The sequence below is a fragment of the Colossoma macropomum genome, unplaced genomic scaffold (genome assembly GCF_904425465.1).
Source record: "Colossoma macropomum unplaced genomic scaffold, Colossoma_macropomum, whole genome shotgun sequence".
NCBI lineage: Eukaryota > Metazoa > Chordata > Actinopteri > Characiformes > Serrasalmidae > Colossoma > Colossoma macropomum.
The window spans coordinates 24,486,827-24,514,773 of record NW_023494795.1 but is presented as its reverse complement, the minus strand read 5'-3'; the positions used below and the strand labels follow the sequence as shown (position 1 = coordinate 24,514,773).

Sequence of the window (27,947 nt, the reverse complement as noted above, 5' to 3'; positions counted from 1 at the left end):
AGATTATGCAACTGACTGTCCCTTATCTGCACTCCTATAAATAAACATGCCAAAAGGGCTCTTTGCTATAAAAGAAACACTTCCTTAAAAAAACATTAAATTGTTTTTTTGTAATCGTGATGTGCAGGTGTTAAGAATCTTTTATTTTTATTTTTAAGGGACCCCCACATAATGTAAAGACTCTTTTTGTTGGTTATAGCTCCATAATACCACCATGCTGTTGTCTCTGGCAAACAGCAAGCAGTGTACAGGAATACAGGTAACACATTAGTACTGTATGCATCCGGACAAAACTGCAATGTTTGTTGCTTCTAAAGAGTGTTGCATTTTGGCTGTTAGAGCAAAACTTTATAATAAACTGTTTTGGACTAGTATAGGACAGATACATTATTCAAAGCCCTTTATCCAGCTATAGATCAAGTAAACCCATCATTTACTTTGACTTCACTTTCAAGTGTAAACTTTTACATTTCAGTGGTCAAGAGAGTGTGACAGAAGGATGAAAAATGCCATGTATATTTTCAACCAACACATAAGAGGTGACCATTCTTTAAGCTCTAATTCTTCCCAAAAAATATCAGAATCAGTTTCATCTACATAAATTCAATAGAGAGGAAAGACAGCAGAAGAAAATGACAGCTAATCAGAAATGAGATGAATAATAAAGTAAACTAATGGAGACGACATGGGTAATTGACAGGAGAAAAGCTTTGGGCCATCACTGTAAAGCAGTGCTCAAAGCCAAAGATGAACCAAAGCACCAAAGAGACCAGACCGGTAAGTTCGTGACAGAGAGTGGGAGGAGAACTGGACCTTTCATCAATCAGGGTCGGCCTGTGCTTCTCCATAAAAGAGCAGACACCCACATGCCTGACAAAAAAGGTCTGTCTTTAGGATATTACATTAAGAAGACACAGCAAAGAGCAGATAAAACACTGCAGGAGCACATCGGCCATGAACACAGACACACCACTGCTTCCCTTGGAACATGTAATTAGAGATAATAGAGGGTAAGAAATTTAATTAGCTGGGTGTGCCGGAAAAGTGAGGATAAATATCCAGTGGATGCTTCAGATAAGACTGCTTCACATTAAAGAAAAATAATCTTGTAAATGGTATTTTGCTTAGAGGGAAGATTTTCAATAATAAACAAATACAAAAATATACGTCCATGCAACCACTGAATTGTGAGAAAAAAAGACCAATTACATCTTTATATTATTTTGTACAGAACCGTTCTCTTCACCTCATAGAGACTTAGAAACACCACATCCCCTCACTCCAGTATTAAGGTGTGTTTGTGTAGAGTTAATAACCCTAATTGCCTCAGGATAAGTGCTGTATTAAAACATTGTTTTAGCAGCAGTGTACCTGCCTCTTTACAGCTGCATGACATCACTGATGAAAACCTTGTATCTCCAAACTGCTAACTTTACAGGAAGGAAAAATGTTCTTAACTTGTAATGGAAGTTAATGTAACAAGATTTTTCCAAGTAACTGCGGATCATTTCTGTTTGTCTATTCTTGAACTTCAAACACAATGCAAAGATTTCAAATTATGCAAAAAAAGTACAAAACAACAAAAATGGAGATACAAGGTTTTTGCATGACAAAAACGATACACTGTGCCTTCTTAGGAACCACCACTACAACATGTGCACATTTGTTCACACACCTTAAAACACACCATTTCCCCACATACAGCTCTGTGCAAAAGTCAAAGACCACCCTTCATGTGTTTAACCCCGAGTCTTAATGGCCATACAGTATTCATTTTTCAAGTGAAAAAAATTAAGTTTCTAAAACTAGAATTTAAAAAGTGATTAAAAGAAATAGAGAAAACGGGGCTCTGACAACAGTGCAAAACCCGGTAGAGCACCAACAGTACTTAAACAGTACTTAAAGCTTTAATCTTTGAGAGAAGAAAAAAAAAACAAGTCTTGCTTTAGATCTATCTGAAAAAGACAGTTATTTTTATATTATTTTAATATATTTAGTTGTTGAGACTTCTGTGTGATTTTCTGATAAATATATATTTTTTTCCTAGACATGTTAAAAATGAATAATGTGTACTTAATGGCTGTTTTCAGTACAAATTAAATAAATGAAAGGTGGTCTCTGACTTTTGCACAGTACTGTACTTTGTAACCAGAGGACCTAAACCTGGGCACATAAAAGTCTTATGTAAAAAGGGATGTTAATACAAATTCAAAGTAGTATTTAAAGAGACAATATAAAACTATAAAAATATCACTTACTTATCTGATATGACGGCATTCAATGATTTATTATGTATGAATGTTGAAAGTTCATCGAAAGAACTAAAGAATTTGAAAAAAATCATAATAGAACTCAAACTGATTTGTTGGACTGGAGCATCTTCGTTGCAGTAACTGTTGTCAACGTTGGCTTATTTCCATATTGACCATAATTAGGTGTATATATAGGAAATCAGTCTCCTCAGAGGTGGGGATACACACTACCACATGTGCAGTGTTTGACCAATATTCTCAAGCTCCTGTTCAGTGATTATTACTGATCTTAACTCATTGCTTTATGTGTAAAACCAAAGACTGCTTCTATGGTCTTACTTACTAAAGCAATAAGCCACACGAGGCTTTGCGTTACTGTGATTTTATCATGGGGTAAGGGTGTTCTTAGGCACGACGTGAAGTGGCTTTTATAAAATGGTGGCCAATGTAAAATATGATAAAATACACAATTTTTCAGAAAATAATCAACATAAACAAGTATTCCACCAAGAAATGTAGCTCCTTTAGAGTACAGTATGTTGCCAAGCAACCATGGACTGCTGAATGAGGAGAAGAACTCAGTTGCCCATCACTGTGTACTGCGGTCATTTCATGAACTTTTTAACTTTTTGCCATATAACAACGAACATATAACATATGATACAACATATGATAACACAACACTGTGTAATGCAAAAAGATTTGCTTTATAAGTACTTTTTAGTCACCAAATTACCACAGCGAGTCTTATATAGCACCAATCCAACAGCGCCCCTTTTCTCACGCTGTGGCTCAATCTCAAATGGCTCCCTGCTTCCTACATAGTGCACTAGGTATTTAAATAATGGATCCTGCACCCCAACACTGCTATTTATGGCTAAAAAAATCGTCATTTGGGCCACATCCATACTCAATAAATAGTGCACTATTTGGCTGTAGAGGCTAGACTTTCTAAACTTCCATAGCTAGCACACTATTTAGGGAGTACAGAGCCATTTGGGATTCAGCCTGGGTTTGATGCTACTTCTGACTGAAACACAGACATCTGTGTGTAATCCATTAAAGAGCCATTCTTTAGACCTTTATACTGCCGTTTTACAGTGAATCATATTGTAAGTACTTTAATTCAAGCCTGTGATATTAATGATAGAGTTGTTTAGGCTGTTAGCTATCTTTTAGCCTGTTAGCTAGTTAGCTAGCTAGCTGACCAGCCTTGTTCTAGTTGTCAGCCCCTCAGTTTAAACAAAATGGTCCATGCGAATAGCATTTGTCAAAGATTATTCCATTAACAGCAGTAATACAGAGTTCAGTTGCTCTCAGGTGGTCACAGGGGTTTGTTTATTATGTGTTTTACAACTACTTTGAATGCAGCTCAGCCAATCAGATGTTAAGACCAGAACTATCTGTTTTATAAAGCATATTAAGCACTTCAATACAAAAGATTCATCGTCATATAGTACGGTCACTATTACGGTTACGACTTCTGCAAACTATCTTTTATCTTTTTTAATCTAGTTATCTTTACCGAACAGAGGTGACAGAAAACAGTGTTGGGGTGCTCCTATATTCAGCCAAAAACAACTGTTTCTGATGCTCTAGAATAACCTGTTTCCTGTCTAGTCTAGAATCCAGAATCACATTATCTGATTTTACTCTCCAACTGTAGTACAACCTGAACTACAAGATCAAGAATAGTTACAGAAAGGCTGATAAATGGCTCTTGCATCCTGCTGTTTACAAATGCACATCATTTGAACACACAGGCAATAATCTGATTCATCTTTCTGTCGCTTTTCCCTCAGGCACTAACATCTGTCCAGCACCTATTCATCACTTTTATTACCATGACATTTATTTGAATTTAGTCTGAATTAAAAAGATCCTTTGCATAATGACAGTGCAATCTAGAGTAAAAAATAAATGTGAGTAAACTAATCACTTATAAATCAAGAGACCATTTCATATAATAACAATCACAATAACAAAGTACACTGTCTAATCCTGTAAATAAACCTACAAGACATCTAAAATGAATTAAATGGCCATTTCATGATTACTGTTCATAACAATAGTCTTTGCTTGTGAATGAGGGACACAGACCAGAATGAAACGATGCCACCAAGTGGACAATCATGAAACAGCATTATTACTTGCAATCAAACACGTACCAAACCTGTGTTTCCCCTCACACAGGCTATACTTGAGTGGCCCTCCCAAGATTATTGACAGCCACCCAAGTATATTTTGTCCTATTTTAACAATTTCTAAAATACTTTTTATCAACATGAATATAAAAACAGAAAAAGACAATGGGCACACTTCAGCTGCTTGTATTTTGACTTCCTGAAGTTTCGTTCTGCACACATAGTACAGAGCTTACATTACAAAATTACAAGATAATGCAACTTATTTTTTTCCCCAAACCATACATGCCTTGCAAACCATACATGCAATTGAGTAGGAAGAATATATATATATATATATATATATATATATATATATATATATATACACACATATATTTTATCATTATTGGCACTCTCCATGGAAATGAGCTCTCAAATGAACTATCAGTTTATTAAATAAGCTGCATGTTTTTTATTTTTAAATAAAGTTTTCTTTAGTAACACGATGTTTTTTGAAGACGAAATGAATTTAAAAACAATGGCACCCCCACTTTTAATTTTTGGTGAAGCCTCCCCTAGGGAGGATAACAGCACTGAACAACACAAGTGGAGAACACTTGTTGAGGGAACTTGGACCTCTCCTTAATGCTATGCAGAACATTTACAGTTCCTTTATATTTTTGAGTCTTCACTTCTTTTCCAACCTCTTCAGTAAACACCACAGGTTTTTAACAAGGTTCAAATCTGGAGACAACATTGCAAATGCAACCATTTCTGTGTGGATTTTGATGTGCGTTTGGGGTCATAATATTACTGAAAGACAAAAAATGTCTTTGGTTTTATTTAAAATATTCTTTAGCTGTGCTAATAATTTTGTCCCACATGTATTGTTTATTTCATACAGTTGTTTTTGTGGGGTGACAATAATTCTGAAGTTGGCTGTATCACAATACCATCCACCTCAATGCTCCTTCCACAAGTTTATTTCAGACTTGAGCAAAACACTGTTGGCAATACTGCACTAAAGCAATGGCTGGTAGCGGAATATTGAAGAAATAAGAGATTCGTGGTGATTATATTAGCAGTACTACAGACATAACTACACTGTGAAGTACACTAGTGTTTAAAGGTCTGGAATCATTTGGTATGTTAATAAGAACTGTTATTTTATTCAATTTCAGCTTCTACATTGTAGATTGAAATACTTTAGGCTGTTATTTTATTCATTTTTATTTCATCCAGCAGGTATTATAAGGTGTTTTATTTAATATTTTGGGAACACCAAGAAGTTATTTATTGCTAAATTATATAGTGTAATTAAACTAAATGCCAATTCCTTGATATGTTATCTCTCTTAGGTTTGATCACTATGTTTCAAATGTAAGACATTCTGGAGGAACTTAATTCTCAATGTTGTTCAGCTTTCTCAGTCATTTTAGAATCATCTACAGCTCTGGTCATCATTCTGGATTCATCTAACGTTGCTGCCGTTTTTCAGTTGTAGAGTAGTAGCATCCTAATGGAAGCATTTCATGCATTTATTTGTGACCTTATTATTTATTTTACTGAAAACAGTGATATCTAACTTTCGAATAATGATTCCAACCTTTTGAATGCCAACGTGCATGTTTTGCTTTATAGGGTTTCATTTTTCTTTCCCACACTCACCACACATGTGAGAGTTAAGTCTTAGTAATTATATAGTAATTATTTAGTGTGTGAGCCAGCTGAGCTAGCTTACAGTTTATGGATTTCAAATAATATGAATTAAAATGTTATAGATAGTGGTTGTCTTAGTTAAAGTGTACTTTTTTTTAGAAAATACATTGACAAACCATTTAAGTTGTATGGTTAATTTGGTACACTAATATTATTAAAATGAACAGGCTAAAGAAACAAAGCATGTTCATTTCATAATTAAATCCAATATATATAATTGAATATACCCACTTCACACATTTAAAATCAACCCATATTTTGCCAAGATTCAGACTTGGCACCCAGCTCAGGCTTTCTCTCGTAGTGACCTACAAGACTTTTTTATCTATCAATCAAGTGTTGATTTCTGCTGTTGCCACAACTGAAAATTTTGCCAAAAACAGAACCATGTTAAGTGAACCATCTCTTTAAAAACGCAAAAACCTTTAGATTGAGTTACACCTGTTTGGCAGTGGACAGTGACTCACTATGACACAAACATGAACACTAGTATTTTTACTACTGAACAAGGTTTCCTGTAATTGTTTCAAAATGCATCAACCTCCACTAACAAGTACTTTCTAGCAGAAGGTCTCATTCAACTGATCTTTTCCCTTAGCAAATAACCCTTTACTCTTTAAACAGAGGGTGCCTCTGAGCATGTGAGGCTAGAAAGTTTGCCAACATCATCACTCTCTTTCAGTGTGGTAGATGTATGCCTGTATGCGTCACACTGACCACCACAAGAGCTTTCCAGGGATTCCAAGGTGGTTTTGAAAGCCACGGGGTCGTTAGCTATACAGGAAAGCAGCGCAGCTGCAAGAACGCTGCGGTACTAAAGAGCTGCTGATTAACTGTGCAGCTGAGAGGAGCAGACAGATGCCATCCTGTCCTCTAGATTATTTTGTCTGTTTTCAGACACTGGGTAAAGATGAAAAGTGCACGTGATGCATACTTGGTCTGATTTGATTTAGGATGTTTAGAATCATTTTGAATATGCCACTTCAGTAAAAATTTTAAAGGCCAATCCTCAATGAAAGTGTTTCTTGCGCGGTTTAGTCATCCTTTCGATGGAACAAATCCACCTTCATTTTAACCAAGTGTTTCAATCTTCACACATCTTATGGCCATCAAACTGCAGCCCATTCTATTCTGCTTGAATTCTTTTGTTTCCCACTTGAGTGCATGAGTGCAGTGTAAACTCCACTAGCATCCAATAAAATCGCATGCTCCCACTTACTACTGAGTTGTGAACTATATTTAAAATCATACTCCACTACAAAATCTCTGTAGGCTACTATAATGATAATATCTAGGCCTTTTACCTGACACCAAACAATCAGAAGTTTGTGCCATATGAAATCTGCAGTAAAACTGTTTGACCCCTTTTCACATTTGCCATAAGTTGCTATTTGGAAATGGCCATTAGGAGGGCTGCAGAAACGGGTTAATAAGAAAAGAAGAGCTGAAGTCTAGTGGAACTGAGCTACATTGGACAGATGGTCACTTATTTTTCATTGTCAATGCACTTGTGTCACTGATGAACAACAACTACTACTACTACCATCCTGATTTCTAAATATTGGGAGTTAAAGATCCTACCGTTAATCCAGTATCTGAAGAAATGAATACCCTCCTCTGTTTACCCCGTCTACATTTCCCAGTGCCAGGCTGCGTTCGTCTCCTGCTTTGGGTGGCATGACAAGCATCTCTCTGCAATAAGAACAAAAATTGAGTGTGTAGTGCTAAGCTGATGACCGCCAGGTCCCAAACTATTACAGCACATACAACAATGTAAGATGAAAAAGAAAGAATCATTTTAAAAACTCTCTGTATCAGTTAACGTGATGTTAATAAAACAAAGCTTACTCAGCCAGGACTTTTGCTACCATCTTACTACTGTACTATGAGAATACCTTGAGAATCTTTTGTGCACTTAAGGAGAAACATTCTCAGCAAGAACAACTTATCATGTTACATAAGTGCTTCCTTGGAATTAAAAATGGTTAGATGTTCTAACCACTCACTACTACACTGCTTTAAGTGAAAAAATATGAATATTACCCCATCAACAACTTTCCCAACGTGAAGTTACTGTAAACATTATGAAGCCCAATTATAGAGGAATACTGATTTTTTAATAATGTCTGACAGGACACAACACAATATTGTCAGCAATTTCTCAGGGAAAACAGAAACACAACTCAATTCCTGCCTACCTCTGGCATTTAACCATATAGTTAGGATTTTATAATGGTGTACATATAACACAACACTTTGACTTCCGACTGTATGACTGCAGTAAGTGCTTTGCTATGTGTGGAAGAAATAAATGTAATTTTCTGCTAGTGTGAACAGAACCAAAATCTCTGCTCATGGCACTGACCTGTGGGCGCCTAAGGATGGAGCTGCTGAGCTGTTTCTTTTGGCTTGGCAGGGCAGCGCCTGCTTCCTCAGCTCTCTTCTTGTCTTCTTCCACCTCCTTTAGAGGCCACAATACAAGAATGAAGCCCAAAATTGTCATAGCAAGAGCAAAACAAGAAAAATATTAGACCACTATTTAACAAGTGTTCACAGATCAATGCTCAATTTTTAAACAAAGCTGCTTTTTATAAAATGCACAAATCCAAAACTAAAATCTCACTACAGTGAGCACAAAACCTAAAAGTGCACTCGTAAAACAAGCAAAACTGCAGTGTTTTAGTCACACTGTCCTTTGACCTCTATAGACAAGCCAGAACAGCATCCTTACTCTAAATTCTTGTGGATGTGGATCTAGTACACTAATGCAGTGGGAAAAAGCAGTGTCATTTTAGAATTTAGTATTCTTTTCTGCAAAACATGTTTATGTCAGTAAAGGCCTTAAATACACCTCATATGACTGTCTTATTGATGCATTAATCAAAGATTCCTTTACAAAGAATAAAAACCAACCCCTTATCAGTTAACATGTCCAATTCATCTGCTGATGGGTATTCCAATGATTTTATCTACTCTGTCTTGGTAGATACTTACTAAAAATCTTGCCAGCAGCAGCTTGTTCTTCACCTTCATTAGGTCAAAATGATCTTGCTCTATAGTTATAGTGAGCAAGTCCTTTGGGGTCTGTAACAGGGAAGGAAGTATATTTAAAGCATGTTTTAAACATAACTTACGTATGAACTAACTAAACAACCAACCAGCCAGTCAGAGAAATCACAAAACTGGTTTTGGTGAATGGGTGGCTAAGACCGTCACTGCTGTATACGGCAGTAAACTGTAAATATAGTTGTAAATATTGAACATGCATGTAGTGTGGAGTATAGTTTAGGCAATTAAAATGCATTTGACTGGCAAAAGTCTGAGTTAATGACCAGCATCCAGCGCCAATTACACAGAGCCAAGATATCAGAATTCCCTTTCAAGCCGCAATAAAAAAAGAAGCAGTCAAGCTCTGAGGATTGTAAATGGAGAATACGGTCTCCATTCACTGAGCCCATTTGGCTTAAAGGGGAATTCCACCAATTTTTCTAAATTTCTGCATAATTCAGTGCTTAAGATAAACACAAAGTCATTTAAAATTGTTTTTTTGTGAAACAATTAATTTGTAGAGAAACTTACCTACTCAGATTTCTTTACAGTGGTGGTGACAGGAACCGGGTGTCCCGATGTCTAGAATGCAAATATAGCCATTTTATTTAGGCTACTATCCGAAGCCACCAGTAAACCTACAGAAGTCATCTGAGTTTATATATGTAATGCTGATGATGGTAAAATAATGGCTATTTTACCTTAGAACACCCTTCATGTACACCTCTACCATGAATGGATTCAAATAAATTGATTAAAATACGTTTTAGACCAAATACTTTATCACAAAATTACCATAAAAAGTGTCTCAGACATCAGGCTTCATAATCTTTCATAATCTTTTCATATTATAGATTCTGTGAAGGAGCTTTTAGAGGCATTAAACACTTCGGATATCTGGTTCCCATCACCACCACTGAGAACAATTCTGACTCAGTTTCTCTAGAACGAAGCATTTCACACCAAACCACTCTGAATGATTTTGTTGACACGTTAACTATTATGCAGAATTGAGAGTTGACATTTAAGCTGAATCTCAATGCAGAGATCCCTTGGTTTCCATACGAAAACCACTTAAATCCCCTCATTCTTGCCTGTTTTCTACCAGCCTAGCTGACTTCCGTCACCTCTACAGAAGGGAGTCCTCCGTCCAAACCAACGGCATTAGCCTCTTCAGCGTTTTCGGCACAGAAACAGTCTCCAAAGCTGCAGTCTGCATCATGCATCACCACGTCCTCCTCAAAACTAGAGTTTTTCTGATTTATCATACATACACATGGTTTTCGCTGAGGGTAGGCTTCTGCTACGAAAGACAAACGGTCAGGCTAACGCTATCGTTAACTGGATAGCATTGTAGTCAACTTAAAAGTGGAGTGCGTGAGTTTATTCTCAAGTCAAACATCTGATAATGCACCATAGTTAACCCTTAATAATAAAACATAACTAACTAATAAGGGTATTTTTAAATTATCAAATCTCTCCTACTGCACTGTTTCTTGTGGGGCTGGTAAGCTAACGTGAGTTAGCGCGTAGATTAGCTAGCTAATGCTAGTTAGCTAAGAAGCAAAACATAAGGTTACATCCCAAATTAACTTCAAATACATCAAATGATTACATTATTAGTCCCATAGAACAGTAGCTTCCATATGAGCCCTGTCAACTAGCTACCTTTCTTTCGGCTAGCCATTTTAGAGAACTGGAGCCAAGACGATATGGTCAAATTTAAGTTAGCTACAGAGAAGTTAACGCTAGAGAAGCTATCAGACTAGGTTCCTAAGTAACGTTAAAGCGGTTAACCCCTTGAACCCCGGACACATTGCTGTTCTGAACCCTAAAACTTATAATAAAGATTAAATATGAATATAAAAGCAATGATATATACGTATTACTTAATTTCGTATTGCCTGAATTCTATTAATTATTTGATAACTACTATAAAACATGTATGTTATGCAGTTATGAGAATGGGCCACCACTTTCTCTAAGGATAGTATGAGGAACACTATTCCTTGATTAATAAATCTCTATCAAATACTTATTTGCAGAATTGTTCACACAGAAAACGCGGCAAAACTCCCTCTATTATAGTGTCGTTTTCATGGACAGGGATTAAGCCTTTTACATTTTCCTTTCAGAGTGCTGTACTGTCCTGGACTAGGCTTAATCCCTGGCTGGGAAACTGACACATAGAGTCTATACCCAGATAGCAAGCATATATCAGTCTGCTGGCATAAAAGGCTGGCACCCAGGCCACCCAGGTTATTGTCCTGCATACAAGGTCTAATTAGTTTTTAATCTCATCAAATACATTGTTCATGCACATAGTTTGTTTTCCAAAATAAAAGGCTAAGACAAATATTACAAACTACTGAAAGAAAAATCATTCATGACTAGGCCTGGGCTGCCAGCTTCGCCATAAGCAGGCCCACAGTGGCCCACTGTCCTCTTAATGTCTGGGTAGTCACTTGTAAATATTGCAGAATGTAACATCATTTAACATTATTCATCTCTAATGTTGAACTTTTGATTATTAGTCTAGGTCTGGACAGTGTCAACTTTAGATCACAAGCATATACAGCGCTTGAAATTAAACCACTGTTAGCTCATGTAACTACCGCAGCTGTAGCAAGTCTAAACAACCTCCACTCAGCTACATATGGGAGTGAATGTCACGTGTTAATTTGCCTAATAATGTCTGATGATTTACATTATCACGAATCATGCTTTTTGTTCCTCATGTAATACTCTGTTATTTTTCTTCTTGTCAAATCTTCATCATAAACATTTGACTACTACTGCTATTCCTGTTTAATACTACTAATAATGTTTAGAATAAAGAAAACAAACATACTGAGAGTTACAACTTACTTTATCTCAAATCTTTCTCATCTGAACAGCACACTTGAAAGTTAAATACATTTTTAATAACAGATGTGGTTATAAGAAAACCACCACTAAACTTAACAGTTCACATTTACCAAAGGAAAATGCAATGGATCTGCAGTATGTTATACATGCCTAATGGCTGGAATTACTTGTGTGTCAGTAATGTCCAGATTAAAAAAAAAAACACACAATTCTTTAATTTGTGTGGTCAATATGTAATAATAATAATAAAAATGCATGTGAACATGTGAACCTGACTTATATGGGTCATTCTAACGAAGTGGTTCAAAACTAATTGTAAAAATGCATAAATAGGCAACTGAGACATTTTACAAAGGGTAAAACTTAGAACAGCAATGCATATATCATATATATATATATATATATATATATATATATAAACAGAATATGATCATTGCATCATGCCTAACCCCTAAATCACAAACTTTTGCCAATTTTTAAAAGTTTTTTTCTCCTAATATACATTTTTAATTTATACTGACATTAAATGGAAATGCAATAACCATATGCTGTCTGTAATTTTCACGTCACTACAGAAACACACACAGATAACCTCTGAAATTTATTAACGTTTGGCTACACCCATATACAAGCAAACCAATGAGAAATATTAAACTTTTCCTCTTTTACCTGAGTAGATGTTGTTTAACATCTAAATCTTTATTTTATCTTTGTTTTAAATCAAAGTGTTTCAAAGTCAGAGGATTTATATGTGCTTTCTTTAAGTGTCACTTAGTCACCTTTCATGTCTTACAAAATACAATGCTATGTACACATTTGAAGCAAAATTAACTTGGATTGTCACAAACAGTCACAACAGAAAACAGACATGTCACTACCAAAACAAAATGCCTCCTCTGCATTGATATATGGGTTTTAGAAGTGACTTTTAGTTGTATTTTCTTATAAAGTCAAATATGCCCAAAAGTACAGCCGGTTACCTTTTTTTCCCCTAAATTTAACTGAAAATAACATGACTATTCATCAAATTTCAGAAAGAAACAGAATTGATATCTATGTTACATAATTTGATGCTGAAAAATACGAAATATGAAATGTGTTTTTAAAGCTTGATAAACAGAACACTATGATTTACTGCTGTTTTTCTGTGAGGTTTTGGTAATGAGAAATGTAGAGAAATACGTGAAAGTAAAATTCTGAAATACATATTTTAAACGTTTACTCTGTGAACTTATCAATAGTAGTTAAAAGTGCAACACAAAGTTAAAGGGATTTTATGAGGATGACACTTTTTAACATTTTTACAACCCCCTTTTGAACAACTTCTGTAGAATGACCAATTTACAGTGGAAAATCAGTGAACAAGTTAATGACAGATATCGCAAATCAAGACATGAAACAGCAAATATTTGCCATTTTGGACTACCTGTTGTCTGTCCAACCATGAAAATGCTTCCTGCTCAGAATATTAGATCATAGTTTAATCAGACTGTTTAATGGATGGTCCTCTAGGGCAAAAGCATGATCCACCTGGATTTTGGCCACTATGAACATTAGCAACATGGGACCACTCCCTTAAAATGCTTCACAGGACACTTTAGCAAAAACAGAGACTTCCCAATCACTAGTCTTTAATGTTGTAATCTCATAATGTGCATCAAGGCAAAATGACATTTTTACAACATTTTGAACTCATGTCAAGATTTTCTTGAAGGGTTCTACTGCCTAGTGAAGAAATGAAATGTGAAACAGCTTATACCACACCAAAACCTATGAGTAACCTCAAAACAAGTTCTCTCAAAATAAAATTTAAAAAAAAAAAAGGATAACAATGTGTCATTGTGTACCATGCAGTAAGTCTATTGAGACTGTCTGTGCCCCCACTGTGAACTGATAGGACCAAATCTACTTTAACATATAATATGTAAGACTTTGTTAAGATATTTCAAACCTTTCAAAAAGTTTACACTGCTAATGTAAACAGCCAACCGAAAACTTCAATCTTTCAACCGTCACTGTTAGTTTATCGCAGCAGTATAAACATTTTAAATGCTTGAAATTATACATATATACTTTGCGTTTGTGTGGTACATGAATTATTGTCAAAAATCCTCCAAACAGATATGCTTTAAATAATAAGAATAAAAACAGCAGATAACGTCTAATGACAGCACTTATCAGCTCTTGCTGAATTCTGACAGAATAAATTTATTTATAATACCAAGCTCAAGTTGCATAGTTAATACATTAAATTCCACATTAAGTTTAAGAGAAATGAGACTGATGACAAAAAAAGACCTAGCTGGTTAGAAGGGTCAGCTGAAGAGTGTTTCAAGACTGATTTGTATTAAATGCAGTATTTTAGTGTTCTGTTGCAAAAAGGGCCTTCACAATACCCTGTAATGCTATATAGCCTTTTTCTCACAACCTCAAAGATGTAGGCTTCTTGAGCACCTACACCTGAAAAGTATTCTTCCAAGGCTATTATGAATCAAAATAACAATAAAAAGTATTATTTTGTCACAGAAAATGTAGAGCACCAAAAAGATCCGTGTTGGCAAATTAGAAAAGCTCTGTTGAACTTAAGATAAGCAGGCACGCAGAGCTTGGCATATCAAATGAGGATGGACAAATTGCTAATGTCTAAATTGTAGAAATTTTGATCTGATTAGTTTGTTAAGTAAAACATAATATACTGTCTTTCATAGATTATATGTAGAGTGCTTAACTGAGATTCAACAAATGGCAGTATGCCTAAAGTTTGAGGCACTGAATCCCACAAACGAAAGCTGACCAAAACACCTGGATTATGCATACCATTAAAAGTGCAGTTTTACAGGTTATTATTTGGTGTCTAAGTGCATAGATTTCTTCTCACATTGATATAGAATGGCTTATTTAAAATTTTTACATGACACACACTCTCTTTCTCTCTCGCTGTCTCTCACTGTCTCTTGGTGTGCTTCATGTTGTAGTGGCTCCGCATGTCTTTGCGGAGGCGGAATTTCTCCCCGCACACACCGCAGATGTACAAGTGAACATCCATGTGCTTTTCCAGGTGTTCCCCGCTAGGAAAGATTTGAAAGCACACCTGGCAGATGGTCTCTCCGGCCGACAGGTGGGAGATCATGTGGCGCACATGATCGTGCTTGAGGAAAGTGCCCTGATCACAGACGGGACAGACATAGCGAGCCATACCTTTGTGCATGTCAGTGTGCAGCCGAAGCTGACGCTCTCGTAGGAACTGCTTGCCGCAGGTCTGGCAGGTGAACTGTTTCTCCTTGGTGTGCACCGTGTAGTGCTCCCGCAGGTGGCACCGCTGGTAAAAGCCTTTGCCGCAGATGGCGCAGAAGTGCTTGCGACGATGGTCCGGCTCACCGCTGTCCTCCATCATTGCAGGTCGGAAGGGCTCCTGTTCAGGACAGGCCAACGTGTGCTCCACAGCCTGGCTTTCACTTTCAAAAATTAAGCCACAGAGGGGACAACGGAAGCCCAAGTCAGCACCTTCCAGCAAGCCCTCCTCCATAGCCTGCCCTTCTTCAGGCAGAGGGGAGTCTTCACCTGGTGAGTCTGTCTCCGCACACTGAGGCTCCCCGCAGCGCTCAGCATGCTCCTGCAGCTGCCTGCCCTTGATAAGCACCTGGCCACATCTTCCGCAGGCACATATATGTCCCATGTGGTTGGAAATGTAATGAGAAGACTGGTCCTCCTCGGTCAGCAAGGCTCCACACAGCTCACATGGAGTGCACTCCCCATCCTGCTTTTCCTCTTTGATCCTGTGCACCTTGTCTTCTGGCCCAGTCTCCTTGCTGTGGCCCTCCAGCGCACTGGCGCCATCATCCATGGCGGACACTCCTGCCTCTTCTTCACTGTCGAATCTCACATGGTCTGCAACATTAGCTTTGAACATCCTGCGGCGTACCTTGCAGCTCCCTACGCTATGGTTGCCAACCTGGACCACTTTGATGTTTTCCATCTCTGTATCTGAGTCTTCTTCCTGCTCTACTTTGATGGTTATATTCCTAGACAAGGAAGGATCAGTGTCCATTCCTGTGGCAACAGACCTGATCACAGACTCTGGGTCCGACTTGTGTTCAAGCCAGTCTTCTTCTCCCTTGCAAACCGCTCTGTGTTCCTCCCCTCCCTCAGAGGCAGAACTCTCAGCTTTGCTGGAGTCATTGTCAGCTGCCTTGCTGGCTCTAGGTGTCTGGTAAGCCTTGCGGTTGGTGCATGTGAGGATATGCTCGATGAGCAGCTTCTCACAACTGAAGACAAAGCCACAGTCGTCACATGTGTAAGTGCGGCCAAACCGGGGCCGTTCTTTTAAGGTAGAGCTTCGGCCTGAGGTCCTCTTTCGCAAGTCACAAGGCTGCTCCACCAGATTCTCGGAGAGTGATGGAGCAAGCGTGAGGACCACATCTTCAACAGGCCTCACAGTCGAGATGTTAATGTTTTGACGAGTAGTTGTATTTGCAAGCTTAGACACACGCTCAGTGTCCGCCGGACTCGGCCTCCGCTGCTCAAACATGCGTACACCAAACATCATTTTGCCTCCCACTGCACTGGATGAGGATGACGAGCTAGATGACGAGGAGGAGGCCGAAGAGGAGGGAGTAAGGTTAGATGTTCGGATGTCTCTAAGATCCTCCAGAGAATCAGGGATGTAGTACATCTGCAGATAAACCATGGAGGACTTCAGTTCCTCAAATTCAAAGTGGCCTACCATGATACGGCCGAGGTACATTAGCTGCAAGATGAGGTCAAAGCATTCTGCACTGATCTGCATGTTGCTGAGATCAAGGCGTGCTGTCCCCTGCTGGTCTCGGATAAACATCATCCTGAAGTAGGAGCTGCAGGCTGCCAGCACAGCTTTGTGGGCCCTGAAGTAAATATCACCAATGGCAATGCAGCAGTCACACAGGAAGCCCCACTCTCGTTGGTTGTTGAGCTGCTGCAAGACATGATCACTGTGGCTTGGCCTTGCCATCACCCTGTGGAGAACTAAAAAAAACAATAGAAAAAAAGAAAAACAGCACTTCATCATTATGCAAAGGCTTGTTTTGTATTAAGCAATGAAACTGTTTATGTATGCAGTAGCTGTAAACATAGCATCCAAATGACAAAACAGGAACAGACTGTACAATATGCACTTTTTACCCTCCATAAACAGAACATCTCCTCATGCCAATTCAGCCTGTACTTCAGTCCACTGAATTTTTTTTAGTTAAATTACAAAAACAGTACCACATATCTACCCATTCAGTTTATTATTATACATGTTAGAATTACCAAAGTGTTAAACAAATCAAGGTAAGGTTATTAAACGTTTGATTTAAACTTCAATCAGGTGCTCAGACCTTTAACAGGTACCAAAATCCTTGGGAAGCAAAGTTGCTACCGAATGTGCCTGTTCAAAAATTGCTTATCTGATTATGTGAAAACAGTTTACAATTGTGGTAAACAGGAAGCCACAATAATCAGAAATCTGCCTTTAACTATACATGGTCAAAGATAGTTATTATGGGTATTTTGTTATTACTTGTGGTTGCTTTGCTATTTTAATAGGTATTCTGCACAACCTTCGTTGTGCTGTGTAATCACGAACATTTTGCCACATTGGTTAAAAGTGATTTTAAATAGTGTCACTTTCGGAGGTTCATATGTTTCCCACATAAATTGCATTATGGGTTGGTTGGTTTGTTCTAGAAGGATTTCATATGGATACTTCGAGAATGAATATGCACATTTTCTTTCTTTTCTTAAAAAAAGCCTTAAAATCCATGATGTCCCAGAACTGTTGATTTAATGCTCTCCTCTATGTTAAATGCAAACCCTTACTAGACTTCTGAAGGAATGGTTTGGCAAAAATCAGTTTTACACAACTTTCCACTTACACCAGATGTAACTGATCAGCCAAGACATTTTTGTTCTGGCCAAATTATGCCTCTTTAGTGCTGTAGCTATGAGACTACAAACACTAAAAGAAGTCAAGTCACCCAAGTCTTTTCTGTAACTACATCAACATCTCTCAACCCATTCAAACTGCATCCAACATGGGGAAAACCATTTTAGACAACAGGTGTTGTGCTGAATTCTGCTTCCCCTTCGAGTGCACACATGTCACACATGCATAAGGATGCCACAGACTGCGTTTGCGAACTGCATATATATGTTTAGAAATGGAAACAACAGAAATGGCAAATGTAATCTAGTGTCCTTACGTCTGCATAATGTGTGTGAATGTGAAGGGGTGGCAGATTGTACTGTTCACAGTAAGTCATACTGTGTCCTACACAACACTGATAAGTCCACACATCCTTAATGAAGACCTTTTGAGGTTGAGAGAAGTTTGAGGGATGTATGCACAGAAAAGATTTGGGCAACTATAGCGTGAGCAACGTTAGCCTCGTAGCTCCAGCGCTAAACTAAAGAAGGAAGATTTAATGTATAAATTTATCTTGGCAAATAATGTGTAAATGTAATTATATATGTGTATATATCTACATTTCTCTTTCTCATTCACACACACACATTATATATATATATATATATATATATATATATATATATATATATATATATATATATATATATGAGAGAGAGAGAGAAAGATAAATAATTTATTAATATGTAAGATAACATTTTATAAGATGTGGAAATTATATTTATATATCTTAGAAAATCTATATAAACTTCACACAAGGTTTATTGGTCTAATGTATAGTAGTAACTTTTATTAGATAAAGTTAAATACATGTATATACATATATATTTACATATAGACTTTATTTATATGTTATTTATACAAAGTCTATATAATGAGTACACAAGCTTCAACAGCTTTCATTTTTTCCATTACCTCAAACTCGTAAACTCTGTCAGTGGCTAAAACGCATTTACCAGTATGTACTAGATCTGTACTTTCCCTTTGTTGTGCTGTAACTGAGGTGTAAGTCCCGCCCCTGCGCTCTCATTGGGCCGTTCCTGGGCCAGACTCATGCGGGCGTTGTGGCTGTCAATCATTCCGCACTGAAAAAAACTGAAAACCAAACTCTCCGCGTCCGAAAGTGGGCCGAGAGATCGGACCGGACCTCTCGGCTTCGGAAGCGAGAACGGGCGCTAATCGAGAGCAGACAAGCCGCGGAGCCGGAGCTCTATCTGCCCTTCTTTCTCCCTCCGTGTCTCTCTCCCGCAAGCCCGCCGCCCCCACGCTGCTTCCCCGCACGTACTGGGAGGAGGAAGAGCTCATTCTCTCCTCAGCTAAAGCTAATGTTTACACTCGGAGAAGGCCAAAAATACTCACCCAGGTTAACGTGCTCCGACCGATGGCGAGCGAAAAAGTGGAGTTGGGACGCGGAGCCGCGGGCTTTCGCCGCTTCCTTGGCCTGAAACGCGCGAGGAAAGTTGGGACGACGGGGAGAGCTAATCGCCCCCTCGTTTTTTTGCAGCAGCAGAAGGAGCAGGAGGGATGAAAGAACTTCCGCACAGCCGCTTCGCGAGTTTGCGCACGCAAACGCACACGCAAATGCAAGAGGGAAAAAAAAGAAAAGAAAAAAAAAACGCAGCCCGCCCTAACACGGCCATGCGGCCAGGGGCAGCCAGTGAAAATGCAACCATACATGAAATATATGCGCGAGTGAGGAGGGAACGGCAGAGCTGGCTGTTTCTTTCAACCAAATGGAGAATAACAATAAACGAGCATTAGACAAGAGTGTCTTATCGCAGGAGAAACATTAAACACTTTAAGGTTGTCCACGAGATTGCGTTAAAAATAACTTTGTTGTTTATGACTTTAGGATTGTTTTCAGTTCATCCACTCAACTTGTGTTGATTCGTCGCTGCATTTTTGGTGAAGTCTTACGTGCAGAGCAACATTAACCAGCAGAACGACGCGAAGTAACATTTTTTTTTTCGCATTTGTGCTTGTGCTGCAGCTGCTAATGTACATCGTGGTCACGTGACGGAGCCTGAGCAGAGCCCCGTGTCAGACGCATAGGAAGCAGCACAAGCGCTTTTCTGCAGCAGCACGTACGAAATAAAAAGCGCTTTCACGCACATAGGCGGTAAGATTGCGTTTTCTTCAGCGTCTTTCGTCTTTCCGTGAACGCATGCATGCTTTATATGTGGAGATGCATGGGAGGCGAGCCCCGTTTCTTCGAGAACTGCCATCATCGACTGCGTAGAGCAGACGTGTGAAAAATGAATGTGATGCTGTCTTGAGCGAAAGGCTGGTGGTGGGAGGCAAAGCGAGCACGTTCCAGAAGCACGAGTGCCTGTCTGTCTGATATTTGACGCTAACAGTTGTCGCAACTCATTGGGGGATAAATAAGTGCTTTTATGTAACACCAGTCAGGCTTTGTCTCAGTTCAGCTGTATTTATAAGAAACTCGGGCTGGCCAAGCCGCTCCACTTCACCACAAACAATGCATGTGTCCATGGTTTAGAGGAAGAGGCCTCCACCACGCAAGTGTGACTCACAGAAACAGTCCACGAAGCATGTCACTTAGATAACACTTGGTGTAAGTTGCCAATGCGCCTGAAATTGCGCTAATTCCAGTGCTGCGCCTTTGCGTGTAAACAGACGCATGTAACATGTGAGGCCAGGCGCAGACGTGTAGCTTCAGTAGACGTCAGAGTCGCCGGGACAATCCCATCCAGATGTAAACATCTGGCCTAGGTTTCCCCAAAAATGTGCAAAAAGCTGTTCCCATTTCCTCCGATAGAGGTCGCCCATTGTCCCATCTTGAATACACAGGTATATGATGAAAGCCCACCGTTTCTATGCAAGAGCAGTGCTATCTCCCCTTAATTTCCTACCTCACGACACATCTTTTTCTGTGTTTTGTGTTTGCTTGTGCAGGGTATTAGGTTAACAGAGGGGGCATCATGGATGTGTCCAGCCACAGTCTATTCCTCCTGCAGCAACTGAATGTCCAAAGGGAGTTTGGGTTCCTGTGCGACTGCACTGTGGCCATTGGCAACGTGTACTTCAAGGCCCATCGAGCAGTGCTGGCTGCCTTCTCCAACTACTTCAAGATGATCTTCATCCATCAGTCCAGGTTAGTCACCCTTCTTGATGTGCCTTTTGACGTAAGCTTTTAAGAGTAAGCACGTTTGCAAGATAAATAATACGTCAGTGGATTGTAGGTAATACGTTTTGTGCATTAGCAAGAGAATTGTAAGATAATTCAACTGTATTTTAGCAACATGACCTACAGGACTGGGCAAAAGTCAGGAACCACCCAGAAAAGGAAATAGACAAAAAAGAAGACATTTTGTAATAAAACACCAAAACTTGACATCTGAGATGTGGAGTAAGGTTTTTTGGATTGCTGAGTCTAAATTTGTAATTGGGATTTTTTGTATTTTGAGACACAGAAAATGCAACCAACTTCTAAGACTGAACTTTGGAGGTGATGAAAAATATTCCTGCAGATTTCTTTGAAAAAACTGAGAGCAAGTCTCTTGAAAACAATGGAAGTCGTAATAAAGGCAAAGTGTGGACACATTAAATACTACATGTGTCACTGCACAATCACAAAAAAATGATATGTTTAGTTGTTGAGGCATCTATGTTTTTCTTTTTCTAGATGCTAACAAGTTAATAATCTATACTTAATGGCCGTTTTGACTGCAATTCAATGTAGGGATGGGCAGTACTGTACATATGCTTTATGACCGGTTGCCTTAAAGATAAACAGTATAAATATATATTCAAAATATGCTGTATAAAACAGAATATTAGCTAAGCATATGCCAATTGTTTCCCAATGTTCAGTGAGTGTATTAAGATCCAGCCAACAGACATCCAGCCAGACGTCTTCAGCTACCTGTTGCACATCATGTACACAGGCATGGGCCCTAAGCAGCCTGTGGATCAGAGCAGATTGCAGGACGGCATCAAGTTCCTTCACGCATACCAGCTGTGCCGCAAGACAGGTGAGGGCGGACCCGACGCCTCCTCTGACCCCATCCGTTTGTCCAACCTTTACGGCATCCAGATCTCCTCCCAACTGACCGCCAAAGAGTCTTCGGGCCTGAAGGCGGCCAGTAGCTCGCGGGACACTGAGGATGGGCGCTCCAGTGCCCGGGCTGACCGCTCTCATGGCGGCAGGCCCACTCTGGCTCTGGGCCTGGAGGGCCTTCCGTTGGAGCGCTCGTCCCGAGGCCTTCGCACTGTTTCCTCTGTGGCATCAGGGGACGATTCAAACTCCCTTTCAACCAGGATCAAGCAGGAGAGGGTGGAAGAGGAGGAGCAGGAGGAAGGGGAGGAGAACCATCAGGCACCCGGCTCTCTCCCCTCAGCCCAGGGTAGCCCTTGTCCGGCAGCTCTCTTCAAGGATGGTCCTTTGGCACTGCTGTGTCCACGTTGTGGCGAACGCTGCTTGTCGCCTGAGGGCTTGCAGGAGCATCTTTTCACCCATGCAGCCTGCACGCTGGAGCCCTCAATCAGCAGTCTGATGGAGGGAGGACCCTCTGAGGACGGAGGTGGAGATGCCAGGGGATCGGAAGAGAGACGGGCTCAGAAGGAGCGAGTGGACGGGGGCACTCTAGAGGAGGCCTTACGACAAAGTCAGGCGCTGGCCGACGAGTTGGCAGCCGAGTTGAGGCGGGGGGGCAGCAGCCCAACAGCAGGTTTCACCCGCAAGAGGAAAATGGCCTGTGCAGTCTGCAACTTGCGCTTTTCCCACAAGAGCCAGTTGCAGGAGCACATGTTTGCCCACGTGGGCAAGCCTCTACGCTATCATCGCTATGGTCGCTTCTGCGGCCAGCTCCTCCATGGCTGCGAGGGACCACCGGACATCACGGCAACGGCTACAGCAGCCGAGGAGACTGTCCGGGACGCTCAGGACAATGGCAGCTCCTGCTACTCGCTGGACTCTGAGGTGTCTCAGGAGAGCGTAGATGCTGTGACTGTGGAGTGACACATGGATTCTTCATTGACATGCAGTCTCCATTCAGCTTTGACCTCAGACACTGTCTCGTCTCATGTAACTCCTGTTAGTACATTTCAGTTCAAGAACTGCTGTTGACACTCTGTTGACAAGTTCAATGTTAGTGTATAGTCTGTTGTGGCTTGTGGCTGTAACTGAGCAACGCTGGACCGAGGAGCTAGATGTTGTGTTTCGTTCAGTAATACTGTATTTTCTAAAACTGTAATGACTGATACCTGCACATCAAACTAAACCAGCGCAGACAGTGAATTTGAAATAGGTTTCTAATGAAAGTCAGATTGCTGTTGTAATGACTACATAAGTACAGAATCGTTTTCTTAATGTTGTGTAGCCGGTAGATTGAATTCACATTCATGATCAATCCACTCTAAAAGATATGAGATTAATCCTCTGTGAAATCTGGTTCAGTGCCTTAAAATTATTTGCCAAGCAACGCTAAAAGCACTAAAAGCACTTAAAGTGTTGCCCAACCAAATCCGGCCTGTGGTGAATCACAAAAATAGCATCCTTTCCCTCATTCATTGTATGGTATGTTGGTGTTACCACCTAAGTACAGTGCCTGATTTTGTGAAATGCTCTAAGAACTGGACTAATGTAATGGAAGAATGGTGCTTTCTGCTTAAATGATTCTCTAAAAACCTGCCAAAGGTTATATTGTATGGAACTGAAAGTAGTGAAAAACACTTTACTTGGTACCTCACCACATAAACAATCTTGCATAATTGGTATTATGTGTTTATGCCACTAGAAGTGAAAATGTCTCTCTATAATAATGTCAAGGTTCAAAGGCTGCTGCAGTAACATCACTGACTTTGTCACCTAAAACCACGCCATCTTAAAGGTCACCTGTCATCAGCACTGGGGAAAAAAAAAGTGTGTTACGTTCTGAGAGCTGACCTTTATGTCTCTAATGGAATAGTAAATAGCCAATGATGAAGAGGATTCACTTTCTACTTGTGTCTGGAAAGTCCACAGGCCAGATTTGAGTTGTATTTTTTGAACACTCGAGAAGAGGTCAGTGTACTGTGATGAGAAGTTTAAACCAGTGAAAAGCTAACGTCTGTGACACTTGTGTGACTCGTAGAGTGCATTTTGAATAGTCTCATTATGACTTTTATTTATCAGCACTGAGTAATGTTGTGTAATACTGTGTTCTGATTATTTTTTTAAATAAATGGCATTTTCAGTGAACTGCATTTAAATTCACTGCATTAGAAAACCATTAGTTTAAACAACAAACACCTTTCTTTTTGTACATTTCTGTATATATTTAATCACTGAGATGTCATTCAGTGGTTTGATTTGAAATTGCAGGGAAAGTGGTTCTTTATAGTGATGGTTATGGAAACCAGAGGTTTCAATGTCTGCAGTGCAAATATAGCCATTTTGTTGATTCAAAACGACCTACATGTGAACATACGTCTTCTGACTTTTTACATCTGATGATGATGGTAAAATAGTGTTTAAATTTTTTCTAGAATGGAGCATTTCACATAAAACCATGCTAAATAACTTTGCTTACATCTTAATGATTTAATCATGAAGAAATTGTGAAAATCAGTGGAGTTCCCCTTTAATCGCAGTACCTCCAAAAGTCTCCCCACTTTAAAGTTATGGCTTTTCACCTTTTACCACTAGAGGGCAGCATTTGCTTATGCGGTCAAGCATTTTTCAAAATGTCAAGGGTAGAATCCTAAACAGGAGTTATTTACAAATCACAAACACAGTCTGCTCACATAATAATCCAGAAAATCCAGTCAGTCAGTCTTAAATGATCTTAGGCAGGGGAGTTCAAGGAGTTCAAGGAGTTAGGCCTATCCTTAAGAGGAGCATTAGAGCATGAAGCATTTTACTATATGGTCTACATTTAAATATGAACATGGTTCACAGGAAGATAAATGATTCTTTGCCTGTCTGCTCTCACCACATATTTCCATTTATTTAAACAAAGCCTTTGAATGATTCTTGTGGGTTTACCATCCACACGAATGACAATCAGACTAAGATCATATGAGACATCTTATTTTGTGCTGCTTTACACAACAGAAGATTCCCAGGAGTTAAAAGTGTGGTTGTGTAGCTGCTAACTAATACGTGGGTTATCCATTGCTATAGAAACTAGGCTTATGTCGCAGTGATATGAAAGATAATGTCACATTCTGGCTAAAAATATGAACTGTGGGAGAAATAATGAAATAAAGCACTCGTGAATTGCACGTTTTAGGCAGATTGCGCCTAATTCCAGCACATGTGAACGCCCACAATGTTGAGTAAGCTACATGGAATGTAATGGACAGGACAAAATTTGAATCACAACAATATATTCATATTGCAATAACATCATATTTATTACATCAACATCACAATCTGGAAAATCATTCCATTATAATACAGGCCGATATGCATGATAGTTCACATTAGTAGTAATTTAACAGATGTTGTTCTCTCATAAACAGCGTAACCATGAATGATTCAAATGCAGTCAATACAATGCTAACTCATCTAACACTGATGACTCATGGTTTCATCCAACCATGAGGCTAGATTCACGCTCCAATGATAAGATCATACAAAATGTGTTCTTTGCTGCATGCTAGGAGTAGGTTTTGTACAGAACTGCGCAAAACTCAGAGGCCACTCTTCATGTCTTTAATGTCCAGTCAAAACAGCCATTAAATACAAGTTATTCATTTTTCATAAGTTATTTCTGAAGAGATTATTAGAGATATAAGATTATTAACTTGCATAATAAGTGAAAATAAGTAGGAGTTATTAAAAGATACAGAGAAAACAGAACAACCATGCAAGACCTGGTAGACCACCATAACTGTCACCATCAGATAAACAGCACTTAAAGCTTTCATCTTTGAGAGAGAGGAGAAAATTAAGCTCCACTCTTGCTTCAGATTTGAAAACATCCACAGATGTTTCTGTCCGTCCTTCAACTTTGAGAGGACAACTCAACACCAAAAGTCTGAAAGGATGTGTAGCTGTCAAGAAGCTGTTACTGAGAAAAAAATACAAAGAAACTGTCGGAAGGGCGATTGACTGACCACCCCAGAGCCCAGTCCACAAGACACTGAATGTGTTTGGGATTACTTGCATTGTGAGAAGCAGAAAATGCAACCAATTTCTAAGACTGAACTTTAGAGGTGTGTAAAAATATCCCTGCAGATTTCCTTGAAAAACTGAAAGTAAGTCTCCTGAAAAGAATGGAAGCTGTAGTAAAGACAAAGTGGGCACACTAAATACTGAAAAAAGTTGATATGTTTAGTTGTTGAGGCATCTATGTTTTTTGCCTTTTCTTCTAAATGCTAAAAAGTTAACAATTCATACTTAATGGCTGTTTTAAGTGCAATTAAATGAAAGTGTGGACAGTACTGTACATATGCTTTATGACCAGTTGCCTTAAACATAAACATAAGTATATTGTCATAAAAAGACAAAAAGTGGGCATGCTAAATGCTGAAAAATGTCATGTTATAAGTAGTTGTTCAGGCTTCTGCATAATGTCCTGTTTAACATCAGTTTTCTGCTTGTTTTTTTTTCCCTAACGCTGAAAAATGAATTAGGTACTTACTGGCTGTGTTGACTACAACCTAAATAGATCAGAGATGGTCTCTGATTTTGCACAGTACTGTATATCATGCATGGTCCTGATCTATCTGATTACTCTGCAGCTCAGCTGAAAGCTGTTCCATAGCACCAGTAATGGCTGCATGGACCAAGGAGAAAGCCGTCTGCACCAGTAACATCTCTGAAAATTGACTACTGTTGCCACTGTGGTCCAAAGTCTGTAACGTGTTTTTCACCGTTCTGTTAACTTTAAATCTGTGACAGGACCCATTCACTGAGAGAAGTGGTGACAGTGTATTATACTGTAGAGTGTTGTTCTCCATAGGTTCTTCGATTTCTTCATCTGATGAGTGAACATCTTCAATTTTAATGATTGGCTTGCATTTCGCAATCTTATCTAGATCGTTTAGGACTACCACATTTCTAGTACTAATATCTGGGGAGGCCTCAGGGACTTTAATTTCTGAATTACACTCATGAACATGTGTTGTGGTGGTTTCAGTGTCTGAGAGACCACCAGGCTCCAGTAATCTGTGTATTCGTGTCCTCTTCATCCTTTACGTTTGAGAGGTGGTGTTTGTGTACATCCTGCGCAGGACAGCATACTTCATCAACCTGCTCATGACTAAAGTCAGCACTCACTTCTGCACTCAGGGTAACTTCATCTGTACCCTCTTCCTTGTGATCTAGATCTTTCCCTGGACAGCTTTCCTCATGGATCCTTGCCATGTCCTCGTGAATCTCACTTGATCCTTTCAGCTGCTCAGCCACAGCATTATCTTCAGATGGCTCGGGAGCACAGTAATCAGGCTGATCAACGGCAGAGTTGGATCTTTCGGAGGTTATTTCAATAAAAGTATCATGATCTTGACCTGCGCTGCCCTTTTCTTGCTTCTGATTGCTGCTGGATGTTGTTGAAAGTCTCTTGAAAATGGGCCACATTCTAACACGGAACTTTCTTTTTCCTTTTCTTGAGCCTTCCTTCTTAAGCAAGCCTGCTTTGCACCCTTCAGTCACATTAAAGGAGTCAGCTGAAAGGGTCAGGAGTTCATGTGTAGTATCCTTAGCGACTTCAAGGCTAATGTGTGCTCTTTGTGTTGCATTGTCTTCTGCATCTTCCACAGATTTAGTATCTAATTGCTTTCTCCTTCGAACACACATCAAAGCCGGGGAGAACATCCTTCTAATTGTTGCTTTAGCTCTGCTTCTCCTCAGCCCACTCTTGCCATGTTGTCCTTTGACCCTGCTCTCTTCTGGCTTTGACACTGCTTCCAGAGACTCTTCTTGGGGATCTGTGCAAGTTTCTTGTTCTTCTACAGCAAAGGCAATTTGAGGGCTTTGACACGTAACCTGGTGCGATTCACATCCTGCATCACTGTTGCCTTGGTGCTCTTCTGCCGTGC

The 27,947-nt window shown here is 39.4% G+C and overlaps 2 protein-coding genes across 4 annotated transcripts; one reads left to right on the top strand and one right to left on the bottom strand.

Annotated features, from left to right (window-relative positions):
• Nucleotides 1–11,996: 11,996 nt before the first annotated feature.
• zbtb1 (zinc finger and BTB domain containing 1) lies at nucleotides 11,997–19,468 on the bottom strand. The gene is made up of 2 exons (XM_036581965.1): nucleotides 19,317–19,468; nucleotides 11,997–17,014 (listed from the first exon to the last, which is right to left on the bottom strand). Exon 2 carries the CDS (start codon nucleotides 16,998–17,000, stop codon nucleotides 14,958–14,960), a length of 2,043 nt encoding a protein of 680 aa, XP_036437858.1. The 5' UTR covers nucleotides 17,001–17,014; nucleotides 19,317–19,468; the 3' UTR covers nucleotides 11,997–14,957.
• A 14-nt stretch (nucleotides 19,469–19,482) lies between these two features.
• Nucleotides 19,483–24,159, top strand: zbtb25 (zinc finger and BTB domain containing 25). Of its 3 annotated transcripts, XM_036581968.1 has the most exons (4): nucleotides 19,483–19,760; nucleotides 19,948–20,768; nucleotides 20,874–21,072; nucleotides 21,792–24,159. In XM_036581968.1, exons 3-4 carry the CDS (start codon nucleotides 20,900–20,902, stop codon nucleotides 22,936–22,938), a joined length of 1,320 nt encoding a protein of 439 aa, XP_036437861.1. In that variant the 5' UTR covers nucleotides 19,483–19,760; nucleotides 19,948–20,768; nucleotides 20,874–20,899; the 3' UTR covers nucleotides 22,939–24,159. The 3 variants fall into 3 exon arrangements, with proteins under 3 accessions (XP_036437861.1, XP_036437860.1, XP_036437859.1); XM_036581967.1 differs by having other exon boundaries at nucleotides 19,483–20,076; XM_036581966.1 differs by having other exon boundaries at nucleotides 19,483–20,768.
• Nucleotides 24,160–27,947: the final 3,788 nt, after the last annotated feature.

What these genes read in the sequence shown, in the direction of transcription:
- zbtb1 (XM_036581965.1), bottom strand. Translation starts at nt 17,000, where the DNA reads ATGGCAAGGCCAAGCCACAGTGATCATGTCTTGCAGCAGCTCAACAAC.
- zbtb25 (XM_036581968.1), top strand. Translation starts at nt 20,900, where the DNA reads ATGGATGTGTCCAGCCACAGTCTATTCCTCCTGCAGCAACTGAATGTC. An exon ending in ATCTTCATCCATCAGTCCAG is followed by an intron (nt 21,073 to 21,791) that starts GTTAGTCACCCT and finishes CCCAATGTTCAG; the next exon opens with TGAGTGTATTAAGATCCAGC.